This window comes from Strix aluco, chromosome 2, assembly GCF_031877795.1.
Source record: "Strix aluco isolate bStrAlu1 chromosome 2, bStrAlu1.hap1, whole genome shotgun sequence".
In the NCBI taxonomy this organism is placed as follows: domain Eukaryota; kingdom Metazoa; phylum Chordata; class Aves; order Strigiformes; family Strigidae; genus Strix; species Strix aluco.
Genome location: NC_133932.1, coordinates 46,225,797 through 46,250,579, shown reverse-complemented (window position 1 = coordinate 46,250,579; position 24,783 = coordinate 46,225,797). Strand labels below are relative to the sequence as shown.

At 39.1% G+C, this 24,783-nt stretch overlaps 1 protein-coding gene across 14 annotated transcripts in view; it reads right to left on the bottom strand.

The window, feature by feature from the left end:
• DMD (dystrophin) overlaps nt 1-24,783 on the bottom strand; it is a 1,148,563-nt gene that overhangs the window by 27,375 nt on the left and 1,096,405 nt on the right. For 9 of the 14 annotated variants that reach the window (XM_074814589.1, XM_074814586.1, XM_074814593.1 and 6 more), the window contains 7 exons: nt 19,256-19,422; nt 17,022-17,133; nt 11,926-12,062; nt 11,117-11,155; nt 6,486-6,551; nt 5,117-5,182; nt 1,882-2,040 (listed from right to left, as the gene is read on the bottom strand). In XM_074814589.1, coding sequence (XP_074670690.1) covers nt 1,882-2,040; nt 5,117-5,182; nt 6,486-6,551; nt 11,117-11,155; nt 11,926-12,062; nt 17,022-17,133; nt 19,256-19,422 — 746 coding nt within the window. The remainder of the gene's footprint in view (nt 1-1,881; nt 2,041-5,116; nt 5,183-6,485; nt 6,552-11,116; nt 11,156-11,925; nt 12,063-17,021; nt 17,134-19,255; nt 19,423-24,783) is intronic. The other 5 variants (XM_074814587.1, XM_074814601.1, XM_074814598.1 and 2 more) reach the window with 2 other exon arrangements.

Below are 24,783 nucleotides of genomic sequence, written 5' to 3'. Positions count from 1 at the left end.
CTTGTCCCTGCTGTACTGAGACCTGAAGCATCCACAAAAGGCGAGGTTGCTTGCAGTGGCATCCCATTCCTAACTGAGCCTCGAACAGTACAAATGAGAAAACAACAGGCTATAATCAAGATTATATACAGCTCTTGTTTAATCCAGGATTAGCAAACTTCAAAACAGGTATTTTTAAGGTGTAATTCCTGTCAGAAATCTTTTAACATGCTCCTCCTCATCAGTAGTTGTTATATTAAATAAAGCTCATACTGAAATTTAAGGCATAACCCCCCAAAAGGAATTGTTTAGCCTATTTAGCTGTCTAACCCTAGGTTATACTAATGTTCGCATCTCATATTTCTAATCTAAAACGAAGCTGCTTTAAAAGCCATCCTCCTTTCTGGTGCACAGCTTATTTTCTATACAGACAGAAAAGCATTATATTTTTTCTTCTTCCTAGTGCTGTCTAAAAAACTAACATTCCTCCCCTGAAAACTAAGCTATTTTACTATCTGTACAGTACTAGCTATGCAGTATTTCTTAACTACAGAGGTCCTGTATGCAAAGTATGATGGCTTATTTCAAAATACTGATTTTCCTCCACTTTGGAAAGTACTTGGGCTTTATGTACTATGTAGTAGGAAGTCTGGGGTTTGTTTCAAACAAAATCTCACTGCTGTTTAGAGAGCAAGAGCTTTGTTTACCACAGCTTTCTGTCTGAAGCACATCCTTTATGCCTATTGATCCTCTATGTTCTCCTGATAAAAGTGTGTGATGGAGCCACTGTAATTGATTAGTACCATCCAAAAAAGACTTATGCATGGAGAGAAGATCTATGACACTGCCAACTCTTGCATTATTTTCTTGACATGCCTAAGGTAAATGATTACTGCATTAAACCCTCAATGTAAACAAAAGTACCTAGCTCTTAAAGAAGCAAGAAAAAAGATCATGAAAATGCCAATAGACTCTACCATAAAAGCTGAGGATAGCAGAATGCAAACAAAAATATTTTTTTTTAGATCTAAATTACTTTTATTTTAGAGTCTGATTTTAGTAGTTCATGGCTGCAATTGCAAATCTGCCAGGGTCAAGATCTGCCAGTTTCTGTGCTGATGGCCCAAGACTTCAGAGTACCATAGAAAGAGGACTGCAGTGTTGTGATGCTGCAAGAATTGAGTTGGGGTTTTTTTTTATGATTAATGAAGGTAACTTCAATTAAACTTGAGATTAGAAGTGGTAAATGACACTTGGTATTGAAAGGCTGAAGAAATGGCAACAAGCAACACCAAACAAATAGAAAGAAAAGATGACCCAACTTTTAACCACTATGAAAGTACTCAATTGTTGGAAGAAAATGCACCTTTATAATTCACTTTATCCCTAAAAATGCTATCAAAGTGAATTCCATCTAACTGTACAGTACAATTATTTCACGGATTCAAATGAATTGAGAGAATTTAAAAATCTCATGTATCCCAATGACCAACCTTTTTGAGAAAAGCCTGACTTTCCAAGAACTTCTGCCTGTCTCTTTCAGAAAGGGGCTCAGTAATCTTCCCTCACTTAACAGCAAAATAAAGTAACACAGGTATGAAGCTCACTACTATCATGAAAATAAAGGAAACAGTAGCACAGAAGGAAATACTATGAAACACAGTCAGCAGAGCCTGTCACAGGTGGCACCATGAGTATTAGAGTATTAGGTGACCCACGTATGGCTGAAGCTTGCCATTTTGGAGGTTTAGTGAAAGAAACAGTGCTGATTCACTGCTGCACTGGGAGTGGGAACGAGTTAACGATGACAGGATTTCAGCCTCAACCGTTATAGAGAGAAAGCTTCCAGCTTCACCCTGAAGTACATGCCTGAGGGCTGCAGCAGCTGGCGGCTGGACCCACCTGTTTTCCTCCTCCAGGTCTGCGAGGATTCTCTCCAGTTCCCCTCTTTCCTCACTCTCCAGAGAAATCAGGATCTGGGCAGGGCTTCGGGGCTGGCTCAGGGGGGACTCCTGGTTCAGACTTTGGCAGTAGTGCTGGATTAACAAGTGTTCATCATCGCTGGAAAACAGAGGATAAAACAGGCTGTTCCCTTCCTCATTTTTAACTGTGCAGTGAATATGAGGAGATGATTCACTCCCAGTCTTCACTTCTTACAAAGAGATTTGCTGAACTCTTTGTAATGAACAGCAGAGCAATGTAACTTAAAGCAAAATCTGCTGAACTGTTTCACTTAGTGTCTGATGATTTTCCTTCTCTGCAGAGTCCACCTCTTTTCCACTCTGCCTCACAGATACTTAAAGCCAAGTTTTGCCACAGCTGACAACCTAGCTTTCCTCTTTTGCCTAACTTCAATTAGGAATTTGCTTTAGAAAAAGGCCATCTTCTGCTGCCTGCTCTGTGTTGCACAAGGGTCGTTCAAGCAAAGGCAAGGCATTTATTTTTACACCTACAAACTCTCCTTATGTAATAAAGGTGTCCTTTATCTATTTTTCTCTATAAAATTGTAAATGAGGTGAAATAAACAAATATGACTTAATCTAATGAAATTACGCTATTTTTCACTGAGGGTTTTTTTTTTGTTTTAATATTACAAGTGATGTACTCTGTCAGAATGCAAATGTATTCTATTTAATACATAATATCTCTCTCTTCATTTCTATTGCTCCCAAGGCTGTCCAGCATTTGAAACAGAAACATCTCTGTAAGGGAAAAGCAAATCCAATTCTGAAGACCTTGACCACCTCCCAGAATTACGTGAGTGTTTTAGGTGCTAAGATGCATCCAGGTCCTAAGCTATGCAGATAACACTAGTAGTCACTGTGGGAAACCATGGAAGGTTTCTCTTGACACCACAAGTCAAGGACACAAAAAAATGACACTGCTGTTGGGAATCTTGTTTTTCTAGTAGTACTTATAAAATAAATCAGTCTAGTTTTTTTCTGTTAAGTTTGTAAACCAGCATATAACAGGCATTTTGAATAGCTGTTATTGTTAAAAAATTAGAATTGTCCTTGTTTCCATTTTGTTCCAGAAAATGTTAATCATGCCATTTTATAGACTGCAGGAGCGCTAAAGCAATGTAGAGCACATTAACATTAGTTCATAACACGGAAATACTAATTTTTCACAACGGGCATCCTTTCCTTTTTCTAAACAAAATTTTACAGGCTTCCCAGTTCCTAAATTTATACTTTTCATGAAACACACTTCAACTGTGATTTCCCTCAAACAACTGCTTTGCATTTATAAATACCCTTATGCGTCATAAGTGAATTAACAATGAAAAAGTGACATAACTATTGCAATATGTCACTTTGGAAGACATATGCCTGCACACATTTTGTATACGTAATTGCAACGACACTACGTATCAAAATGTTTTCTGGTATCTATACACATTATCTCTTTATTTCCCTTCTTCCCTGTCTCCATCTAACTGCAATTATAAGCCTGATAATACAAAACCTGTAAGAATGTCAACAAATAATACTTAAACATAACCTGACAGACAAAACAGAAAGAACTACAGTTGCTAATTCATGGTAAACTTTGATTTTGCTGCAATTTGTATCTGGATCATATTTCTTCCAAAATTCAGAATGCACATATTTATTCTCATTTTAATAGTACCAACTGAGTAACAAACTGGATAGTCAGTGGTTAACTTATTAACTGAATCATTTAATACAACTTTCAATTAACCAAAGAATGAATTGAACAGTAAGACCAAAGTGTAATACAAAAGATAATTGCTTACGTATGGTTTGTGACTAATGACACTAAAGTATTACAGGAAAATCCATATATAATAGTGTTACTACATCCATAACAGTACAAAATTGACATATGACTTGGAAACAAAGTTTTCATTAACTAAGTGAAACTATACTGACATTGTGTATACATTAGTTTTGAGGTGTCATTTTAACTTTCTCCTTTTTGAACCAATAGATTATAACAATGTACTTGGGCTGTACAAGGGATTTTCTTTCAAAGTTGGTAGGTAACAATCCTACCAAGTCAAAAGAGAAACTATTTAGAAACAAACAGCCTTATTACTATCCAAAAACATCTCCCAGGCTCACAACCAACCTTATAAAATACTAGTGATTTGGAATCTCAATTTAAGTGAATTAAAGCTGGCAAGAGTACTGTGCTTTAAAGGAATGCTACAAATTCAATAAAAAGAAGATTCTGCCTGAATTTTCAAAAAAATCCACACCTTAAACTGTGGTAAAGATGAGATTATGTAGAACAGAAAAAAACACTTATAGAGAAGTTGGGATTTGAGTTTTTTCATATTTGATTGATTTAGAATCTGTTCTATGGCTTCTCCTACACAGTTCATTAACGCACACCAAATTTTCAAGCACGACAATGACTTATGTGCTCCTATCCTGTTTTTAGAAACATTACTCACAGTTTTCTAGTTCTATGTCCTTTCATTCGGAGAATAAACAAGATCAAGAAAATTGTGAGAAAGGAGAAATATATTATTGTGTCAGAAAACCACAAAAAGGTCTCGGTGTGACATTAGATTGAAATACTTTTTAAACATGAAAATTTTTATTTATGACTTTAAATTGAAATAGTACAATGAATGCTTGTCAGTGATCTGTCCATTTAAAGTTTACTACTTCTAATACTTCATGATGAGAATAAGTTCCTCATGGCTTACATTTGCAATATATTTTGGGTATTTATAGACCAAAGATCCACTAAACTTCTGATCGACACTTTGCCCACAACATTTACTAGCTTACAGCAATTTAACCACGATTAAGCTTGCAGTACAGATAGAAGGGTTATCTTTTTATCTTCACCCTTAAAACATATCAGATGATGAACATTTTTTCCAATATGGGAAGTATTTGCTGAATAAGTCAGTAATTTCTTGGAAGAAACCAGTAATTTTATTTTTGAAGGTATCAATCACCTGTTGCATAAATTTGGTATTAAGCTATAAGCCATAAATCTAGGCACTACGATACAAACTGAAAGAGCATGAGTTCATCATTAAATTGAACCAGATGTTGATACATGGCCAGGCAAATTCAGCACTACAGACTTTCATTAGAAGTTATTAACCTTCACAAGAAAACACATGTCAAAAATATTAAGACAACCTACTTACATGCTCTCATTAGGTGAAATACTGTCATTTAGATAAGAACCATTGGTGTTCTCCATTTCTGCTAGCCTGTGAAAAAATAAACAAGACTCATTAAAATCAATTATGTTTTCCAGAAACATTATTTGCTCTAACATTCCTGAAAGAATTAAAGAGCATGATGTTTTTGATGAATTTGAAACTCAAATTAATTTACACTCACGGTTGACTACCAAAAAGTTTTGCAATAAGCTATCGCAAAGGATTGTTTATTTGTTACAATGACCTGGCTAAACTCACTTCTCAGTTTTCAACCCTTTCTCTGAGGTTACATTCCACTCTTCATGATTAATTAATTCCACAATCAAAGAAAGGCCTTAAGATGCCAGGGGATTAGACAAATTGCTTTGTACCTGGCAACGTCATCAACTGTAACGATCAGTCATTTCTCATTGGTTTTCAACACTCAGCCCCTCCTAAATGTCCTGCATAATTCAGAAATACCTCTACCGATCAAGTGATTTTAAGGGAGAGAAAGAGGAGGCTGCAATAACTATTTTTCATTACCTCAACCCTTGCAAATTTGCTTGCCTGGTAGAAAAAATTTTCATATTTGTGCAATTAACCCACTTTTTGATTCTTAAGAGCAGTATGAAAGCAGACAAGTGAACTAAAGTGGCAATATACCACTATTTTAATCCTCCAAATCAAGGAAAAATCCTGTTTGTGGTATTCCACAGGTGAATTACTTAACATTAAAACGGCACTTGAGATTCACATAGAGTTTGGAGGTTTTAGCTCTTCTGATTTGACTGATTACACCAGGGTCCATATTAAAAACAAAACCCTATGCAGAATCATAGAATGGTTTGGGTTGGAAGGGACCTTTAAAGGCCATCTAGTCCAACCCCCCTGCATCTTCAACTAGATCAGGTTGCTCAGAGCCCCATCCAGCCCGACCTTGAATGTTGCCAGGGATGGGGCATCTACCACCTTCTGAGCAACCTGTTCCAGTGTTTAACCACCCCCATCATAAAAAATTTCTTCCTTCTATCTAGTCTGAATCTACCCTCTTTTAGTTTAAAATCAGTACCCCTTGTTCTATCACAACAGGCCCTATTAAAAGTCAGTAACCTGAGTACACAGCTTAACAAAGACCCCACAGGACCTAAAAGCCACTTCTGACCACATACATGCTCTGGCATGCGAGTTAGTTGGCAGGCTGGTTAACAGCAACCACGGACGATGCTCTGCATCCCAGAGCCTGGAAAGCAAAACCCCAAACCCTGTGTTTCTTTAAGAAGCGCTCAGGCAGCAGCTAGCCTTTGGGTTTTTTATTTTTTAAAATGATTGTTTAGAGAAAGATCTGCCTAACGTCCAGCTGGTCTCATACCTGCTAGCATAATGTTCAATGCGTGAATGAGTATCATCATGTGAAAGCTGAGGGGACGAGGCAGGCCTATAAGGCAGAAAACACTGATTAATCACAAACAATACCCCCTTAAAAGTAAAAAGACACTTAGCTATGCCTATACCCTCACAACTCTATGCCTTATGCTTACGCTACGTTTGATAAACAGCAAGTTACAACTCCAGGTGCTGTGTGTGCCTCCTCAAGCCATCGGTGCAATGTTTTCTGGTACCACACCAGGGATTTTGACCATTTTGCAATCCATCTGTTGCAACGACTCTTCTTCACACCAACCCCCGAAGAACCCTTTTCCAAAGGATTTATAGAAGACCTTTCGCTCTGGTTTTCCCTTCACACCTGCCTCCTTCATTGGTAATGCTGCTTCACATGCAGCCCTTCACCGGCTGCGAAAGCCCTGCTGGGAACCTCTCCTCTGCCTCCCACCCTGCTCCAGTGCCTGCTTCCAGCACATCCCACTTAAAAAAGCCTTTAAAGGACTACTCCACGAACAACTAGAAATAAATACAAGAAACATAAAATGTCTAAATAAGCCCTTAATAACACACTGCAGACACTGACGATTTTGCCTAGCTTTTTTCCAGAGTTGCAATCTGAACCATAGATCAGTGTGTTATACAGAAGGACGCTGTCAACTATTTTGGGTTTTCTGCCTGACAAATTAGATGGTATGAGGTCCTCTTCACTTTTTTGTTGATGAAAACAATTCATGGGACTTTTCTCATCAATTGGAGTATTGTTTATTACAGCCCCAACTCTGGAAAACGTCACCATTGAATTATGTTGCTTATGCAGTTCAAAGAGCACCCTTTGCTGCCGTGTGGGATTTTGCCAAGCTACATGTATCAGGAGGTGCTGGAATAACAAAAAATGATACAGCTTCCCAAATTGTATGACAATCTCATATTTTAGCTAAATCTCAATTTCTCTTTATTCTGCCTCTGAAGACTCTCCTTTTGGAACTCCTGACTGAAGAAGGACTTTCCCATTTTAAATTGTTGGATACTGTAGTTCAGGCTGGTTCTGCTCAATGGGGACTGCACTGCATCACAAGAGCAGATAGGTTTTGTATTTACTGGTTATAAACCAAAACTGTAATAATCTTGTAGTTCTTAATGCTCCTGTGTTAGGAGTTTGATAATCCTGCAGTAAATCTACTAGATGGGTCATATTCCAGTTTTCTAATCAGCCTGCAAAGGGCTCTAGAAAATGAGGATCCTTCTAAATTCATAGAGCTGTATGCTAGATACACAAAATTCAGCATTATTTATGTCTCTCCTCACAGAACAGCAAAGTTTTTCTCTTTAAGACATTACAGGCCAAATATCACGACTCTCATTTTGTCTGAAATGAGCTTTGGCCTCCGACTGTACTTTTACCCATGTTCAAACATTACCACAGCACACCAGAGGATAAATACTCAGTTCACAGAGCTCCTCAGTGCAGCAAAGATTCATGTGGATGGGCAATTGCTTCTCTGCAACGTGATATCCTATTTTGTGTAAGAACATCTACACTGAAGGGATGGGAAAAGGATGCAATTTATATAGAGCAGTGGATTACGGAGCAAGATAACAACGGTATTCTGATAAAGCGATGCTATCCCCATTTTTCTATTTGTTTCACATACAGCAGATATTAAGCTGGTCTAAGTGGGTACTATCAATGAAAAAAGAGATCTTGGTTTCAATGACACAGAAATGTTGCTGCTAATACTGTGCGTAGACTAGGAAATCTGTGTAAAAGTAGCTTTATTTTTGAGCTATATCATTCTCCTAGTCCCTCTTACCCTGGCATTGCACGTGTATTTGTACCAGTACAAGGGAAGGGATAGCACCTGGTTGGGATCAACTGGGCAATGAAGAGATGTCCCTTTTGGCAGTAGTGCGAGGCAAAAGATGGGCCTGACTGCATGATTGCATACTTGCTGCCTTGAAACTAAGCTTCAACTTCAGAAGTGAACAAGGTGTGTAATATATACATATATTTTTAAGACAACACAGTGTTGTGTAACTTGTTGAAGCTGATTCCGTCTCTCCATCAACTGTAGGAAGGGGATGAGGCTACATTTCCAGATTTGTCTCCACTTCAGAACATACTGCAATGGAGATCTACCTCAAACAGCTTTTTAAAAGTTTGCTTAAGAAAGCAAAGCTGTTGAGAAGCACTGCAGTCTTTGTGTTGAATTTAGCGGCTCAGAGGCACACTTCTGCCACTGTCCGAGCAAGCTTGAGAACGACTGTGCTGCATTGCAGGCTGTTGTGTAGACATACTCTTAGGTGACCATCTGTGCTAGAGCTCACTGTCCTTCCTTTCTGAGCACACATACTCAGCCCACCTAATCAGTTTAAGCAGTCAGCAAGAAGGCTGAGAGACATAGCCAATATTTAGCCAAGATAACCGTCCCTTTTACAAGGGCTCCACAGTTGCATTGCTCAAGCTGGGGTCTGCAGAAACAGCCTGGAGAATTCCAGTCAAGTGGTTATCGAGTGGCAGATACCACCTCCTGCAATTCCCTGCACCCCCAGAGACCTGGCTGGGAGGACGAGGGCACTTTTCTTGCTGTTCAGCATTTCAGCTGATGCTTCTTGAAAGCGCAGAATTAAGTAAATTGTATTTGTGCCACTGACAGCCCACAGTCTAAATAAATAGACACACACTCTCACAAAAAGTGTGAGCTGGCCCTTTAATGCCTGGCAAGCAGAGTATCTGTGCAAAATACTGGATAATAAGCAGTCAGAATCACTAATCTAACAAAAAATATATACCTATGTATTTATAAACATGTATACTACATGTTGATGTCAGGATAGCACTAGTTGCTAAACACTGCCAGGTTATGCTCTTCTGGAGTACTTTGAAGATTACCAGAAAACTGGCATGAAAGCACCAGAAAAAGGCAAGATCTTAGAAAACATGGGAAAGTTTTATGATAATCAGAATAAGAGGTTTGACTGTCGAAGTTGAAATCAGTCCTGTAACTGAGAAATAGCTTTACACCTGGGTAGCTCAGTAACTTGTGTTCTAAGCCCAGTGTTCTAGCACAAAGGAAAGGAACAAAGTTAGCAGAACAAAATGAAGAGCAATTCTTCCCAGCCACTATTAATTTCTTAATTTTCTGCTTTCTTGTCAGACCAGACAAAAGGATAGTGTTCAGGAAGATACCTGAGTTGGTCTGATAAAAGGTGCAACTTCTCTGTACAAATTCTACGGCTCAGTATTTCTCAAGTTTTCTTAAGTGAGTTAAATTTCATGTAGTATATGACACCAAGCCTTTGGTGTAAAGCTACCGGTGTAGGCATACCATGATGTTACTACGGTAAGTAACTAGAATTAAGCATGTTATGGCAGCTTAATTTCATGTTATGTCAGACACAGCAATGGCATTCCATATTATCCAAGCTTTCTTTAAATGTTACTTTTAACTTTGTAGTTGCTCTAAAGGGTAAGAAATCTAGATCCACAGTTGAGTATATAGTATGCTGCAATCATCCCCAGATGCATTTATAAACAAAAGCGCATCCTAAAGTTCAAAGCCCCTCTATTTGTGTCTGGCTCCAGCCTTTTGGCGTTTTCTGTGAGTGAATCCTCAACCATATGAGGTTTGCAGTACTAGATGTGCTTGTAGAGGTAGAGCACTTCACTTGACTTCCCAATGCTTTGTACTCCAAATGAAAACTATAAATCAATATTACAATGTGTACATTTCACTATTGTTTATTCTACCAAAAACTCAATGAAGGTGCAAGCCATATACATTTCACCATATAGAAATATATAAAATTCTATTTACTAGTTTCTCATTAGTTATCAATATGTGAGTTAGAAATAATCCTTATTTAACATTATTCTAAAATCATCCATGTATCACTAGTAGTAGCAAATGCCACAATGGTTAAGTATATGTATCTTTAGTTTATGCTGAGGGTATTACTACAACAGTAAGACAATGCACGTGCAGGAATGATGCAAGAATGAAAATCCATTTTCATAGCTGAAAAATCCTGCTTTTTTAACTTCTGAAAAAAATACAGTAAACATTTCCTCATTTCAACCTGCCTTCACAAATCTTACTGTAGCTAAAAAACTGTAATAAAATATCCAGTGAGCTCTGGATTAACTGGGGCACATGAGTGTGCAAGTGTGCACAGTTGCGTAGAAAACCAAATTAAGCTTTATCTACAAAACGATGTTAATTCCTGAAACTGAATTAAATCCATCAAGTTCAACTTCTCTTTCAAAAAGCATTTAGTATACATTCAGAGGGATCGACACTTATTCAGAAACACAGGCTTTTAAATGACAAACTCTCATAAGCATTAGTAGGACTGCACCAAAATCCCTGTTAATTCGATGAGAATACATACTCCAGAGAGAGTATAAAGTACACAATCCAGGATTGCTGGGAATTCCTGTATTTATCCCATGCTACTCATTTGGGATCAAAACATTCCTTCAGAGAGTGCACCAAAGAAAACAATCATAAAGAAAGAAGAAAATGAACTTATGTAAAACTAAACAAAGAAACAAACAAAAAAAAGTGAGGGAACGCAGCAGCAGTAGCAGCAGCAGCACACTTCAGCAAAAGTACTCACGCAGAATCTACTGGCCAGAAGTTGATCAGAGTAACAGGACTGCAAGACAAAAAATGAGGAGGTGAAGAGAGAGGCAGAAGAAACTCAGCAGCAAAATAATTATAGAAAAGTTTAAAAAAAAGATAAATCACAACAACTAAAAAACAGAAATCCAACAGACCAACATGAATGTGAAGAGCAACCAACCAAAAAGTGAGAAAAAAACTGAAATCTAAAATTAAAAAAGAAAGAGAGAGAGAGCGCGAGAACAAGCTGCGTGCAATTGCCATTAAACAACTGATTAAACTTGTGAAAAAAAACCAAAGGGAACTGGGTTAACTCATTAATTTCTCCATGTGCATCATTATTGCTTTTTTTCCCCATAAAGACATCAAAGCCATTTAATAAGATTAAATTTATAGGGTGAGAAAAGAAGAAATCAGCTGGGAAGCTTGCAAACACAGTAGCCTAATTAAAAAAATAAAACCAAGGAAAGATACCCATTTGGAAGAAAATAAAAATTTAATGAATAGATCATTAGTCTCCAAATTGCCATATCAAACTTAGAAGTTTATAAGGCTGTCAGTAAGATGGTAAGTATTTTTCTTTTACTAACTGGAGTTGAAGTTCCTGTGTAAGGACAGGTGAAAACAGATAAAGGCAATGGCAATTGGAATCCCAGCTTGTGTGTTCCTGCCAGCCAAGGTTAACAGAAATGAAAGAAATAAAGAGGCTTTATGCATTTGGGAAGTGAACGGAGTTGGCACCAGCTGGGGAGCTCAAAGAGCATACCAAACCAATTGCTACTTAGACACTTTAGAGCTACTCACGTTTCCATGTTGTCTCCCTCCAAGACAGTTTGCACAGGCAGGTAGCCCATTCGTGGGTGCTTTGCAAAATATCTTTTTGTTCGAAATTTGTTTTTTAGTACCTTGGCAAAGTCACGGACGTCTTCTCCTGAAGTTGTCTGAAAGCCACAAATCACAATGAAATCATCTTTGATGAGGTTATTAAGGTTTTTTGGTTGCCTCTTCCTTTGCTGGGTCATTTGGAAGAGCTGTGGCCACATCAAGCAGAGCTGCCAACGGCTTGACCTCCAGAACCACAGATTTCATTTATTTATCGCCATCACCTCACAATGTACTATACCACAAAGCAACACTGCTAGTGGGGAGGAAGGAGGAAAAACTGAAGCTCTGAAAACTCCTGACAGGCTCATGCCTCATCTCAGGTGATCTCGAGAGGACAAGCAATAATTAGACAAGAACCTGTCATTTCCTCATCTGGCTTAGGGGACTCTCTGCCTGCTTTTTGTTCAGCACAAAAATGGCTGTAATGGAGGATACACTGCCAGTCTGTGTGTCCAGCTAGCTTCACCACTGGTTGGATCCTGACTTTTACCACACGATCATCATCTCTATCTCATGAACTTTTCAGTCTACAGAAGTCAGACCCATACTCTTGGTACATTTTCTTTCCAGTTTCCCTTCTCAGCCTCCTCTGCCATTAATATTTTGAACAAAGGGAAACAAAAAGCAGGTGAGAACTGCTGAAGGCTCTTTTATTTCTTCCTGCACCTGTTTAATCTGAAGCTAGCAGGCATTTAAAATCAATACCCCGAGGAGAGCACAATTTGCACAACGTTTTCTACTCCCTTGCCTGCAGTTGGCTTTCCTTGCTGCCGTAGAGACCAGCAGAGGAGCACAAAGTGGAAATAGTTTCCTAAAGACCAGAATGAGCCAGGAAGAGTTCAAAGAATGTCTGCTGGGAAGATGTAAGACTTCTTGCAAGTCTGATTAAGAGCCGGGAGATTTTCTGAAGAATTTTAATGGAAGATTTCAGTTACTTTACTCAGGCTGCACTCCCTTCTCTGCACCTCGCAGAGACACTCAACTCTGAAATACTGCTCTTCTACAGTAAATTAAGTTCTTCCTGACCCACATAACGATATTGCTTCTCCAGTGTATCTAATTTGAAGGAAAGAAATGAGGTAAAAGTTAATCTTTCTGGCATTTTTTAATGAGTTCTATGCCTTCTATTTAGAGGAAGGAGGTGCTGAGACCTATCAGTCAAGCCAACCTTCACATAGCTGCTGAAACACAGATGTATTTATTTTTAACGATTGCTGGGGTAGAAAAATTAAGGATGCCCTGAAAAATAATCTGCAGAAAGACTGAAATGCATTAACAGAAAGGACAAATCTTATCCCTGTACTGACAACACCTACAAGCTTCACGTAAAACTGGAAAGAATTTGGCTCTCTTTCCAATCAGTCTGTCTGGTAGGAAAATTCAGTGTGAGCAATGACTGGCAGAGAAGTGACACAGCAGAACCTACAAGCCAGTACAGCAGCATCTGTATTTTCAAGAAACTGCTTGATAGTATTAAGTATCACTTCCTCAACACATCAGAAGTAAAGGCATTTTGGGGAAGGGAGGGATTAAGTATGCCCAGGCCACTCAGAGGACTCCAGAAAGGGGATTTACTGAGGTGGCCTCACATGCTCCAGCAGGAGGGAATTCCCTCTGCTGAATGCCATCTGCAGTGCCTGCTAGGAGAGCTCCTAACCAGGTTGGCATCTGGAGAGCACACAGAGTACATCAGCTGGCAACAGAGAAAAACTTTTAATATTTAGTCTCAGTATAAATGGATTAAGCACAGCTTTCTGTCCAGCTTGTTCACTTGTGTCATTTATAACCATTATAACCATTCCTGCCTTGTCTATTTTCAATGCTGTGAACACTTTCCATTGCATTTGACTGTAATTTGGATTGTTTTCAGGTATCATTAACAATAAAACATTTTTCGCTTCGACCTTCCTGGGGCTGTTACCCCACCTTGCTCCCCCAAACCTTCTGCATGACAACCAAACAGGAAAACAGTGTGCTTGCACAGCAACATCCCAATCTAGCTGGTAGCACAAGAAACCCAAGAAGAAATATGTCGTCTAATGACAACTAGAAGCATGAGGCACTTCTCATACGATCCAACTGCCATTTAAAAAATGTTCAAGGAGCACAAGAAAGGCAAGCAAAATGTGATTATTACGTGGACAAGATGATAAACTGAAGCTATTTTCAGCCAAACGTTCCGATTTAGTCCACAGATGTTTTATTACACGATTTTCAGAGTAAAATCATCCAAACCAAAATTATCATCAGAACTGGTTTACGAGGAAGAAACAGTGGAGTTTCAGCATCCCAGCTCTCTTAAATCACAGCAATACATAGGCATCTGTGTTGAACATGTTTCAAAACTATTCCGAAACCAAAACTATTTCATAAGAAATATCACCATCTGACTTTTCCCAGTCTGGTTTAAGAAAGTGCCTTGCCAAACCCCACCCCAGACCTCAGCCCCGACTGTAAACACTAGCTGTAGACAGGTACCTCAGTATGACATGCGTCCTTCCAACAAGGTGTTTTTTATGCTGGTGTGTCACTGTTCATTAAACCTGAACAGAAAAATGATCCTACACTCAAATCCCAGTCTAGAAGTTGTCTTCTATGCTTTATTTGAAACCCATTTAAAATTCATCTCTCTTTGAACAATAAATAGAGCCATGTCGCTTTCAGGAATAATTGTTGCAATTTTTCTGTCTAAATGAGAAGTAGGGAACTGCCTTGCCCTTATTCTGCCTCAACCTTCTGCAGGATAGAAAAAATTAGCACATCCCTCAGATATTTACCATGAGTTCTCAAATATCCCCTAAGCAGAATTAAAGACTGCAGTGCTTCAAAATTTCCTGGAAGTAAGAGGGAGGGGGAATAAAATTATCAAAACACTTCATTGTGCACGTCTAGCTATTGCAAAGATATATCAAAGAAGGCATCACATGTCTTCAGCCTGCCAAAATGCATTTTAAGGCGAGAGATTTGTCTGGAGGAAGAGGAAAAAATGTTCTGCCACCTGCAAACCCCTTTTCATTCATCTAGAAAACAATTACATACTAGACATGATAGCTTCAGTGGATGTCTTGTGCAGTCACACAGCACTTGGGTTTACTTTTTCAATAGCAGCAACACAAAAAAGATCAGGGCTTGCTGTGTGTCACATTCACTCCCCCCCCCCCCCGTTAATCCTTCTCTAATTCAACTGGCTGCTAGTGCAGCCAGGCACGGCACATTAACACGGGCTGCTGGAGTTCAGGATTCACAAAAAAATGTACTGGCTGTGAATGGTTCTTTATTCTGATCCAGCAATCTGGACGTGGTTGCAGGTTTTCTGTTCACAACTGTGTTTGGCTATAAGTGACGTGAATTTTTAGGGAGAACAGAAACCTGCTGGATCCCATGTAGCAATGAGTTGCTACAGGCTGTGGGGGTGTCTCACAACCCTTTTTCGTTTCTCTCTCCTCAAAACACATCTTACAAACAGGTTAAGAAAATAGTAGCAAGATGTTGGTTTGTGCACTCTACGCACCATTCACAAATCTCCCATGTCACTTATTAGCAAGAATAAGAGCAGCAAACTGCAGAACAAAACCATCGCAAATTCAGCAAGGGGGTATTCAGCTGCAGCTGGAAGGAATGCTCCAACGCAGTCGGTCAGTTGGTTGCTCTGCCTATGACTGGGATCATGAGAGTCTGCTCTAGGAATGCCTGCGACGGAGAAGGCTGTTCAGACCTGCCCAGGCAGTGCCAGCACTTCCCTCTGACTTGTGCAGCAGTTCAGGCAAATCCAGTAACCTCAACCCTTGGGGGACAACACTGAAAAGCAGCAGTCAATGAATACCCACAAAAAGCTAGCAAATGCACATTAGTTTTCCTTGCGGAGATTCAGATTAAATACTTGCCATTTAAATGCTACAATAAAAGTTTATAGATTGTTTTTGCTTTACTATAGCATTTTAAGAGAATGACTTTTTCCCTCTCTTTCCTAAGTTTCTAAGAAAAGCTGAGAGTTTTTACTGCATTTTGGCCTTGCCTTTTTGTCTGGATGAAGATGTAAAGACCATTTATATAACTTTATGAGGCTAGTCTGTGTATAATTTTGATGCTTTATTTTCACCATTTGTATCTGACCAGCGGATGAAAGTACAAGACTAGGGACTGTCCCATCATGCCAGGAAATGACAACCAGAGAGTGCACTGCTTCAAGACCACCACAAACAATAGCAAAGGCAGTTGAAAGCTCATAATGAAAGGACGACTGGAGAGTCCTCTAATTTATGTCCCTCTGCACTGGTCATGAGTTGCCAAAAGGAGCACACTGAGAAAGTAACGTGGAATTTCCTTTGCAAGCTGTCTGGTATGAAAGAAATGTTTACTCAAAAGCGATCCCTTTGAGAGCTGTGAAGCAAGGGTGAAGACCCTCACCACACATCAATGCAGCATATCTGCATTGCGCTGCATCGAACACCCTGGCTTCCAGTCTTCAGAAATGAAATCTAACTTGCTACTCTTGAGAACTCGCCTGGTATTTTGTATCATCAAATGATCATACAATACAAAGGTATTCTATACTACTAAATAATAAGGACTTAAAAACTCAATCACAGTGTTGCAGGAAAAACAAGTGAAGTGGCAACTTGCCTTCCTTGAGGAAAGGAAGAAAAATCTCACACTGATATGGAGAAAACTTTGCAACATAAGATGCGAATGAGTATTCGCACAAATCCAGCTTTCTGCAGGATCCATAAACTGAATTATGGCACTGAACATAGATAAGTCATTAGCACACAGTAATACATTACAACACAGCATTGTACAAACAATGAACTTCAATTTACTTCAAACCATTGGAATATCCTTTACTATATCCTATACATCAGCAATTGCTGGCATGTATAGTACATAAAAGGTGATTAAATTATAGGGGGAAGAAGAAAAGCCACCCAAATGCTCCATTACCTTGCACATAGGAAATGAAGTTTTTCCTTTCTACATAAGAAGGGACAGTAAGGGGCAGTAAAACAGCTACTTACTGGTGTGCAGTATTCCACCATGGGATAGTGCATTTTATGACCTTTTGCAACACGGCCAGAGAAGAAGCAACTTTGGCAGATGTCATAGTTAAAGTGCTTTAAACTTCTGTACCTAAAAGAGGAGGGGAAAAAAAATCATGGCTTCAGAGCTTTGTATGTGAATGCTTCATAACTGCTTGTCAAGTTTTCGATGCAAGTTCTCCTCCCTGAGATGTCACACGGTGTGCAATGCCACGAAATGCTCCTCTGTCACTGAGGGACTGGTATTGCTGCCTCAAATGTTTATCAAAGATCTGAATCTTCACAAAAATTTTTAACATTGGGCAACAGTGAAGATTTCTACACAACCATTTTCTCTTAACATACAAAACACACCACCACACTTTTTGTTTCTATAACGCTAATTTCAGTTCCTTTGCTCTTCATCATGATTCCTAACACGGAATGTCCCAAGGAAGTAAAATCCAAATAAGTAATGCCCTCCTCAACAAGTCACTCCAGCAAACTCCTAAGTGCTGCACACAAGGCAGGAATTTGTTTGTGTCCTTCCTAGCACCTCTATCAAAACAATTTTCCTGTACGGCATTCCATCCATGCAAAACTCTGGATGCACGTTCAGGCCATTATTTAAACTCATCAGCTCTGTGAGGCAGTTAACTGTTGTATCTGCTATGCTGAAGTGCTTGAAAGAGCCGGAGGCATAAGGGTTGTCTTGTTCCAAATACGCGACGCAGTTCAGTCACAATGACCTCAAAAGAACATTGTTTTACACGTACTGAGGCGCACAGTATTAGCTTTCTAAAAGCCTTCCAGTACAGTATCTTTTTGTCAAGTGTGTACACAGGGTTTCAATGACTTACAAAGCCAGAGAAAAACTCTGCAACAGACAGATTCTACTATCATGATAATAGATTTGTTATATAAATTTAAGAGACAGATGAGATCAGTCAAGTAAAATTAGATGCAAACATAGAGCTCCAGTGTCCACTTCCCAAGTTCTCAATGCTCACTACAGACTAACCATTCACTTGCCATCCTTTGATTTTTCCAAGTGCTGCATTTTTCAATTCCACCTATTTGTCTTTGGCCATTTATACAAAACCGTGTTAAGTAATTCCGTAGTTCATGAACCGTATCTGGGAACAGGAAAATTAGACTTTGTGGATGTGCTGAAATACTCACATCCCACCCCTAGCCCTTCCTCAGTAATATTTATCATTTCCCGGTTAAGATATTGAAGGGGAATAAAAGCAGAGGGAGAAGAATTTAGATGATTAGAGGAACAGCCTCACTGAAGAAAAACTCAGATTCAAATCAAAGCAATACCTTCATTATTTCTCCCATTTCCCACTGCCTGTGAAATTGCATAGCAGAAAGCACTGCCCCACTACATGCATAAAAGCAACATTCATACTCTCCCAGGTTAGAGCAAAATGATGGCTTTACTATGTGGTACTGCTTGCTGCTCTTGTCTATCTAGGTTTTAGAAACAAAATTACAGAAAGCTCTTTGTAAACAACATGATCCCATAGAAGGAGAAATGCCAATGGTAAAAGAAGACTGTGCATAAAAAGGACAGAAACCATACAAAGCAGCTATTGCAAAGCAAAGTGATAAAACAAGTCTAGGCATAATTGAAAGTGAGTATTTACTGAGCCGTTAAGTGGATTCTCAACAGGCATACCAACACACAGCCATTTTACAACACAGTGACTTATTCATTGCCATAGTAACCATGGTGTTGATCCAGATGTTTAAATAGACCAGCAACATTTCCCCCACTCCCGGTTAATGTTCCACCACCAACATTCTTTCTCTGAGAAACGCACATGTAGCTTTACACGTCTGCAAATTTTCAAGGCACTTCCTTGCTTTATACCATGACAAAAAGCAATTCATTAGGATCCAATTCAGAAAATGTAACTGCATGTACAGGACACACTGAATATAAAACAAATCTTATTAGCTGTGCAATCCACCAATACTTTGGTTGAGGCATAGAAAGACTGGGACACAGAGGAAGGGTCATATCTTAACTGACAGATGATTTTTGTTCTCTTCAACTCTTGCATCACTGTACCCAGTCTAGCTGTCACGCTCCCTCGTGTCCCATCACAGTTATTCTTTCCCTGAACAACATGCATAAAATCAAGCACATGATTTGCCTGGAAACAAGCAGAGCTCTTGATCTACCAAGCAGTAGTACAGATAGTAGAGAGGGAGCAAGCTTGTACCTGAATCCAATGATCGGGCACTCCTTGCAGATGTTACACTTCGCTTGGTGTTTGGCGGTCTCAGCAGCAGCCACCCTGTGCAAGACAGGCAGCCACACCATGGACTGTGGTTCCAGTCTCATCCAGTCCAAGAAGAGGGCTGCTTCAATCTCCGGTTTGTTGTTGGCCTGTAACACAGGGGGAAGAAAGACAGGGGCAGAGCACAACTTAATCTGTCTACTACCAGCTAATTAAGAGTTCAAGCCGTTCGTTTCCCGCCTACTCCGTATCTTTTCCCTGAATATACTCTAGCTTTTCCCCAAGTCCAGCCATTCATTAAAAAAAAAAAATAAATATTTCCAGGATCCTGCCTTCAAGTCAGGAACTGAAAACTATTATTAACATTTCAAATATCTCTTTCTCTTATTCCCTATTACAATAGACAGCACTACCATGTATTCTGTCACAGAGAAAATCATCCACTTACAGGATCACCTTTGATGCCTGATCTTGTGTTTCCTGTCTCTCTTATCTGAGCCTGCATAGCACTGCTGCTCACCTATTTTAGAAACAGTTTGTTATCCAAGCCCTAAAAATTACATGTCTTTTGATCAAAATTCCTTTCTCCCTAACATCTTCCATTATCATGCTGACCTTTCTTCAAAACATAATTCAAATCCCTGATCAAGCCTGTTGTTGAACATGTAAACTCTCTGCCTCCTTAAATGCCTCAAAATCCCTCTTCCCACCATATCATCCCTAAATTTCCTGTCACTGCCTGCAAACACCACACAATTTTATCCCACAGAATACAATCGATTTAGCCTCATCGTCCATTACTTCCCACTTTCGCCTCTCTCAACGCAGAAGTGCCTACAAACACTTCCCAGCAGCCCCATTCCTCTGCTGCTTTCCCATCACATCCTAGCCAGTGTGATTATTCCAGGTATCTCTTCTACAGTTAACTTTGAGGCAGCTCAGTCACAGAGCTGAATCCCATTGCTGCAGGCAACATGAACGCACCAAAAAATGCTATATCTTCCCTACCTGGCAGCACCTACAGTATGGAAAAAGAAACAGCAAAGAGATGAGAAACACAAGGCAACGGGGGGACAACAGCGATCTATCTGCATGAGTAGAGTTCACACCGTACCAGCAGACTAGCCACTGCAAAGAACAGTGCAGAATAAAGGCAAAGAGCAGGAAAAGGGATTTTAAGGAAAACAGAGAAGTAATTAGTCTATGTTCACGAGGAATGTCTCTCCGGCATGCAAGGTGGTGAGAAGTCAGCACAAAACTGATTATCTGAGAACCTGGGAGCTGGTTTCAGTGCTGAAAGGGAGGTGATGGATGAGGTGGAAACAGCAAAGGGCTCTGGCAGGGAGGACGGGAGAGAGGAGGACAGGTCTGCATAGGGAACAGCCCAAGCGATGAAGCGAGATACTGACCCGCTCCATTTCTCTAAACCATCACTATGTGCTAATTCAAATTCCTTGAGACTTTTCTTTCCATGCTACCCAACAGAAACAGCATATTTATGGGCTGAATATATTTAAACCCTCTGTTTTCCTTTTTCTCTGGGCTTTCAAATGCAGCCCTCAGTGCACCAGTCTTTTACATTTCAAACTTCACAAGGCAGACTGTCTTCCTTTGTGGTTCCAAACCTATCTGAAGCATTTAAATAAATAATAAGCATTAATGTATCATGTACATGGAACAAGATGAACAGGGGATTGAGTGCTGGGGTTTCTTATGCTTGCTCTGTTACTTTTCCAGTTTCTCATGAAATCTAAGTTTAGTATGACCTAGCTAAAACCTTATTCAACTAAAAATGCTAGCAAAGAATTTGGAGAAAAAATATCACAACTGATCTAAAGGAGAGAGCTATAGTGAAAACTAATTAGTTGTGTGTTTGTTTTTTTTTTTTTTTTTTGAAGCTAACACTGTTTATAATCTTGACAAACAAATTAACTGATCAATACTTGGAAGACTGAGAAAAATGCGAAGTCTCCTAGACAGAATCCCTGGCCACGTGAAAGATGTGGAAAAAAACCCACCCAGAATATCTCCTGAATAATGCATTGCATTAAAATTGACTTAAAATGCTGCTGTAATACTTTACTTAATTACAAACAAAGAGATTTTCTGGTCAGGGCTTTCTTCTTGAGATGCTAGTTTGGGAAAACATCTAAAGACTCTTATGACTGCATTTAAGATCCACGTATACAGATTTCTACTACAGTCATGCACATCCTTTTTGGATGTTTGGGGTAAAACCATCAAACCACAACATATATACAGTTATTCAGATAAAGTCCCTCACAATTTAGTATTCACTACAGATCTTATATGAAATGGAATAACTTTTTTTTTTTTTTTTCCACACACTGAAATATTTCTGAAGACTTCTGCATTAAATCCTATTCCTCTGTTTTTTCATGTAGCTACAGAATTTAGGAATCCCCCCAAACTAAAAAGAGAGAAAATCAAAATACAATAAAGTTGAGCCAACACTGGCAACAGAATTTGTTTGGAACAGCAGATACTGCCTTCTGCTGCAGGACATTAGTGAATTCAATAGAACTAAATTAATTCTAGAACTCTAAGAGAAAGTCGTATTTATAAAATATGATCATCTATATGTCTATTTTTCAGCTAGCACCCAGGTCAGTAAAGGGGCTGGGGAGAGACTTTCTGTGGCTCAATCAGCCAGCATCAGCCAGGAACTACACTGGCAAACCATTACCCTGTCTAGCAGACCACACTTTCTATACAGAGGTCCTCTAAGCCTGAAAAAAATTTTAAGAGGATCTCTTTAATATGCTATTTCTAATAGAAAAACATGAAGTGTGCAGAAATGCTGCAGGGCAAGCTGCAGTCAGAATAAGAATGAGCTACTCAAAGCGCTGCTCTCCACTTGTAGCTGCTTTAAATTTGCAGGGAAAATGTTGCGGCGATGAAAGACTTTCTGTAACACCCAAAGATCTATTTTAATTTTGCAGTCACTGTCGATTGCCAGCAGTCCCAGTAGCTGCCTACCCAGAGCTCTGCACAAAACCCCCTGTGCTCAGAGAGATTAGGTGCATTAAAATGTATCAGAACTGGTTCCGAATTATATTACATGAAGATTTAAAGCCACGTGGAGAAAAGCTGGTCAGGGTCAGACAGTATAGGACAGGCAGTTCTCGACTGTTCCCTGAGCTGCTATTACGATTTTTTTAATAATCTCTAAATCCGGTAAAGGCAGCAGCTGAAGATTTTACATAAGGGAAAAAGTCTGAATTCATATAGTTCGTATCTGAACCAACAAGATCAAGCTGTAAAGAATATTAATGGTTCTTCTCTTGAACACATTTCTGTGCAACTCCCAATTTTTATGGTAATAACAGAGTGAATCGTAAAATAAAATTCATAAAGCCCTTTCCAGCTTACAAGCAACAATTTGTTATGGGGAACATTCAAATTCATTATGTTCCAGACATCTGTTTTTCAGTATTTATTTTGCAGAAACAATGGGGGAATAGGAAGTTGGGTGGTGCTAGCATCTTTATGCAATCTTTGGGAGTTGAATTTTTTTATTGCCCCCCCCCCTTCCCCCAGATAGTAGTTTAAAAAAATATTCTATGCTATATTAACTTTATCTATCCATAATATGAAATATGCTCCAAAATACAGTCGTGATTTTACATGAACAATGTGATATGTTTTTGGACAGTCAGACAATACAGCACAAATTTCTGATAACATTTTTGATAAGCTGTATTCTGTTTATGTGCAGTATAGGAAATTAATTGGAAATAAATTAACACTGTTAATTATGGTGTTTTTCAACTGGGATGGTAAGTTTTACATTAGTCTAGGAAATTATTATTTTGGACAAACTGAACAGAGCAATGGATTCTTATGACTTGCTACAGGTTTAAAAATGCAGAGCAAGCCAGGAATAGCAGTCCTGTCTCCCCGGAGTCAGATTAAACCCTGTTCAACCTTGACTTCCACTCTTGAGTGGCTTCCTCAATACATTCATGTTCCCCCAATTGGTGGCTGGTAAGAAGACAAAAGTCAAGAATTTATTGTTTCTGAGACAAGTGCTGTTTCATGGTCAAGAAAGAGAGCATTATTATAAAGGCTGCTTTGGGTGATACAAACTGCTTCAATCTGCCTTGACCCTTGGAGCAAATGCTTAAAATCATTATTTTGACCCCCTGCATTACACTTGACTCCACTGACTACTCCAGTCAATGTTTTTAGTGTTGTGGCAAACAGTACTAAAATAAAAAAACGTGAACCCAGAAGTGAATTAGTGTACAGTTTTATATCATCCACACTTGAAAAACACCATCTTCCTGCTCCCCATCCCCCATCCCCTAAACCATTTTAAAACAGCTCTTTAAAGCTGTTCACAAGTAGGACTCTTCAAAAGTGCCTCCCAAAGTTGGGCCGAGGTTCATAAAATTCTGCTGAAACAAAACCAGAATTGCTGCTTTATGGCATTTACAGCATAGCAGCTTGAGGAAGGATTTGCTAGTTCCCTTAGACCAGCTCTCCCCTGTCAGAGCCAAAAGCAGAAGAAATGCCCTATTAATAGAAACAAGGTTTGTCTGGACCTCTCAAGAGATCCAAGTCCCTCAACAGTAACACTGCATTTGTACATTGTTTTCATATAGATCTCTAACTATATATAGTTATTTGTACACAGTATTGATATTTCTCAACTGTTCAAAAAACGCCCACAACCCAACCCACCCCTCACAAAAACTGCCCAACCAATTCAAATCACAGCATTTATGGCCAAAGTCACTAGCACGGTCCTGGCCCAGGATTGGCAATACCCAAACTCCACATAAAAGGACTAACAGGCCCCTATTTTGGCTTTTATTTGTCTGAGTAAATACACTGGATTTGGACACAGTTAAGTGGTTGTAAAAATCAGGCTGATCTTGCATCATCATTGATCAAGTGCAAACCTAGAAATGAAGACTATGCAACACAGAATATTAAAATACTTTCCTCTGTCAAAGTGAAATGCAACAAGGTTTAAAATACAGATATGAATTAACTGTACATATTTTACTATTCCTTAGCTTCATCTGCACTAGTTTTTTCACATTAAGTACTCCAAGTACACCTTTGGAAGAAATCATACTTAAAGCAATTTATAACCAAGAACCAAATATCCAACATTTTATTGAGAAACAGCAAGAGACATTTTCATCAGAGCTGCACTCTGTTTTCATATCACATTTCTTAAATGTCCCATGTCACAGTAACTCATCCAGGGCAGTGATTCCTAGGTCCTATTTACACTATACAAGGAAAGCATATTAATAATTTTCCACTGTGATTAAAACAGTGCATATGTCCTTCAGTCCATATCAATTCCCATCCTGTTTACTTATAAAACGTACCCATCACACAAGTAAAAAGGAACGGGCTTTCACACTGCACTAATACTGAATTCACTCAATTTTTCATGGATCTATAGATGGCTTTGATGCAGTCTGAGCCCAGGCAGAACTACATAGTCTTCAAATGGTCATTAGATCAAG